General features: G+C 45.0%; 1 protein-coding gene across 3 annotated transcripts in view; it reads right to left on the bottom strand.

The window, feature by feature from the left end:
• The window catches only part of PDE6C (phosphodiesterase 6C), a 37,815-nt gene extending 35,124 nt beyond the window's left edge, over positions 1–2,691 (bottom strand). For 2 of the 3 annotated variants that reach the window (XM_019739680.2, XM_019739670.2), the window contains exon 1: positions 2,015–2,690. In XM_019739680.2, coding sequence (XP_019595239.2) covers positions 2,015–2,494 — 480 coding nt within the window. In that variant the 5' untranslated portion in view covers positions 2,495–2,690. Of the gene's footprint in view, positions 1–2,014 lie in introns of all 3 variants that reach the window. The other variant, XM_074339371.1, reaches the window with a different exon arrangement.
• Positions 2,692–3,883: the final 1,192 nt, after the last annotated feature.

Consider the following 3,883-nt stretch of genomic DNA (forward strand, 5'->3'; position numbering starts at 1 on the left):
CTGAACCTCTCACAGTCTGGTGTAATTGGTCTATTGAGAGACTCAGACATCAGTATTTTTTAATTAATTAATTAATTTATTTATTTATTAAGGAGGGCACAGCTCACAGTGGCCCATCACATGTGGGGATCGAACCGGCAACCTTGGTGTTATCAGCACCACGCTCTAACCAACTGATCTAGGCAGCTACCCCGACATCACTATTTTTAAAAGAGCTCTCGATTTGATTTTAATATGCATCCAAAGTTGAAAAGTACCACTCTCAGAGAAAAAATAATGCTTAGAAGCAGTAGAACTGGGGAACAAATAAAGCCCTTGTCTCTCCTCTGAGCTCAGGAAAGTGTCTGTCTTCAATCCCTGTCTCTGTCCCACCTGTAACAGCCAGGAGTCCTCAGGAAAAGGAAGAAGGAGAGACATGACCCCCCACCTCATTTACTGTCCATGCAGGGGTTAACCATGGACAGCAGCAGACCAAGGCCACCTGATCTTTAAAGCAACTCCATTCTGTCATTTTCCTTTTAACATGCAGAACTGGGCTTATTAATAAAGTATTACAGTAGAAGGCATTTTATCCATCTCTTCTTTAAAAAACAAAATTTCGGGGAAAGAATATTGCATGTCACTTTCTTAAGTTTGATGTCCTAGTAATTTTGAAGATGGCCTCCATTGGAGAGTAGCATATTCCCATGAGAACACCTCAGGGTGTGTGGGGACAGCCTCCTAAGTGATGTCCAGAGAACTTTGCCATAGGACACACCTCAGTTTAGTCACCTGAAGCAGCTGCCATGGGACTCAAAAACCTACTTCAACTAGCTTAAACTCACGGAAGGGAGGATTGGAAAAGGACTGAGGGCTCCACGTGCCCAAGGGCAACCCTTGCACCTGAGAACTGGCCTGTGGTTGTTTGCTGAGTGTTGCTAATGTTTGACAACTTCTGCACCTTCTGGATCCGTGCGACCCTCCTCCTGTAATCAGCTTCAGGAGGCATATGGGGGATATCCTCCCGTCTCCAGCTGCCCCCTTCACAAGCTGGCAATAAACGTCTATACAGAAAGCATGTCAGGGGCAGCTCCCAATCAACTTTGAACCAACATAATCCACCTTTCTCCTTTTGTTACTAGCAAAGCAAAATAATGGGACATGTTTGTAAAAAAAAAAAAAGAAGGGCTGGCAGGAGAAACTTCAAACTAGCGCCTATGGTTATTGCTGAGTAGAGGAATTATGGGTCATTTGTATTTCCTCCTTTTACTTGTATTTCATAATTCTCCTAAAATGAACAAGTGGTGGTAAGGAGAATGAGTTAAATGTTATGTTTTTAAATAAGCATAACTATTTGTGCAATATGCTATTGGGTCCCACGAGGGTCCAAATGTTTCATTTACCTGATTGGAACTCATCCTTGATAGATCTGAGTTATGGGGGGTTGGTATGGCCAATAGCACTTAACCATCACCTCAATTCACATTTTTAATGATCTAAATGTGAACATTTAAGCTTTCAGGTAATCTCATTTTTCTTTGTGCACATTTAGTCAATAGATGAAGGGAGCCACTTATGAGCCAACCCATCCCAAAGAACTGAGTGTCTTCAAAGGTGAGGCGTGGCGAGTGGCTCAAGAGCCTTGGTACCTGGTATGTTGGCCGATCTCACCAGTGGGCGGCCTGTTCTGCTCTCTTAGTCAGAAGGATAGTGCCCAGAGCACGGAGGAGGGGTATAGGAGAAGAAGGTGTGGGCTGTACCAGGCCCAGGGATAAATGCCTGATAAAATGCCAAACTTATAATACACTAAAACATTGTTCATTGTTTATATGAAGTTCAGATTGAACTGGGCATCTGGTATTTTTATTTGCTAAATCTGGCAGCCCTGGACTGGGTGCCCCTCTTCCCGGCTGCCCCCACTCTCCAGGTTAGAGCCAAACCAATGCCACAAGGATGGTCCTCTGGGCCCCTGCTCTCTTTCCTATTGTCCTTCCAGGACCCCTCATCTCTGCCCCACTGTCATTGGGCTACCTACCTTTTTCACATCTGGGACATTCAGGGCTTTCTTCGTGTGAGCAACCCAACCCACTATCCCGATGTCCAGTGGAAACACAACTTCTCTGTCGGGGAGCACCAGGTTGTCCTCAAACTTGGAGGTCGGGGTGACGTTCAGCAGCCTGGAGGCCGCCTCGGGCGTGCCGTTGCGGGCCCGGCACAGGAACAGGCTGCAGCGGTCCGCGCTTAGCAGCTGCGCCAGCGTTTGCAGGGCCCGGTGCGCCCCCAGCTCGGCGCTGCCCGCCTCCTCCCGCACCGCCAGCAGCAGCTCCAGGCACAGGGCCGCCTCCTCCTCCGGAGACAGGCCCGGCAAGGACGCGCTGGCTGCGCCCCGCTCCCCACTGGGCTCTGAGGCTTCCCCCAGCGCCGCCGTCTGCAGTTTCTTGTCGAAGTACTCCTTGGCAAACCGAGGGTTGTCTTCCAGGTATCTCTCCACGGCCTCTTGGCTGATCTCACCCATGGCGTGGCTTGCTTTGCGGCTCTTGTTCAGAAAGGAAGACCCCCAGAGCACCTGAGGCAGAGTGCCAAGAAGGAACTACATCCTGGTCAAGGTTTCTGAAGAAATCCTAAGTGGCACCTCATAGGACGCCCACAGGTCCAGCAGAATGGTTGCTTAGCAGAGCTTTCAAACTGCCTGTAACTCTTGAGATGTGACAGCCGGTCCTGGCTTAGAGGGGGACTCAGGAAGCACAGGATTACAGAGTTCTTCAGGACATGAAATCCCTAAGCGTTATTAGCTCAATTTAAGTCCTCAGAGAATCCTCAGAGCATCTTAGTTCCAGGCAAGTGGCAAGTCAAAAATGCCCATTCCAGAAAAATAACTGTAAATGGGCGGCTGTCTGCAGCGAGGAAGAATCATCGGCTTATCCATGAGTTATAAGTACAACAGCATCAATTGACAGCTTGAATCATTTTTTTCGTGATAGCAATATGAAGTGAAAATACTTAGACCTCGGATGTGTCTATTTATTTGTTTATATATTAAATAATTACGTAATAGCAGCTTTAATGAACACTGGGGGAGAAGCAAGAGTTTAGCATCAATGCAACATAGAAATGAATGTTAATCTTTCCTTTTCTTAAAAATCCTTTGATCGCCCAGGTTGCTTGGCCTACTGCTTCTCTAAAATCCTCACCTCTCAATTCCCCTCACTTTAGAAAGCTAGATCTTGGAAGCATATTTTAAAGGAATGAACCTTGGGCTTATTTCTTAGAGAGGTGAACATGGCAAAACATTTGCCTATCATCCAAGCCTAATCAAGCCACAACATAAATAATAATCCTTGTCAAGAGACATGATCACGAAAAGCAACCCATGCAGCTGCTGCCTGGATTTTCCTGCTAAGCATATTAGTTTAGATTTTGTTTTCAGTAGTAATAGCCAGATCTCATGCATTTTTGCTCCAAGGTACAGCCTGTTAAATCTATTGGATAAAACCTGTCTTGTCTGTTGCTAGGATCTTTAACGTCTCAGGGGCTTCTGGCCTGGAAAGAACACTTACCACTACTTAGTTTTGTTTAATGTTCAATTTATTAAGCTTTTACATTGATTAAGCACATTTTCCCAAATATTTAAACACTATTATGCAGCTAATAAGTCAAACTACACATTTCATGAGCCAATTTCCTTGTACATTTAAATGCAAGTTTTAACTTTAGTCAAGTCTTTTAAGCATTTCAACAAAGCTATAAACTTTATATGACAAATTCTCTTGAACAGAAACACACATAATATGTTACAGTGACTCTAAAAGTTATTGTTACGCCCACATTTAAGTTCATTTCAAAATAGCAACCCTATGGGTTTCATTTACTTCTCCAAACTTAAAGCTTTACCTCTGTAGAGTGA

This window comes from Rhinolophus sinicus, linkage group LG07, assembly GCF_036562045.2.
Source record: "Rhinolophus sinicus isolate RSC01 linkage group LG07, ASM3656204v1, whole genome shotgun sequence".
NCBI classification, from domain to species: domain Eukaryota; kingdom Metazoa; phylum Chordata; class Mammalia; order Chiroptera; family Rhinolophidae; genus Rhinolophus; species Rhinolophus sinicus.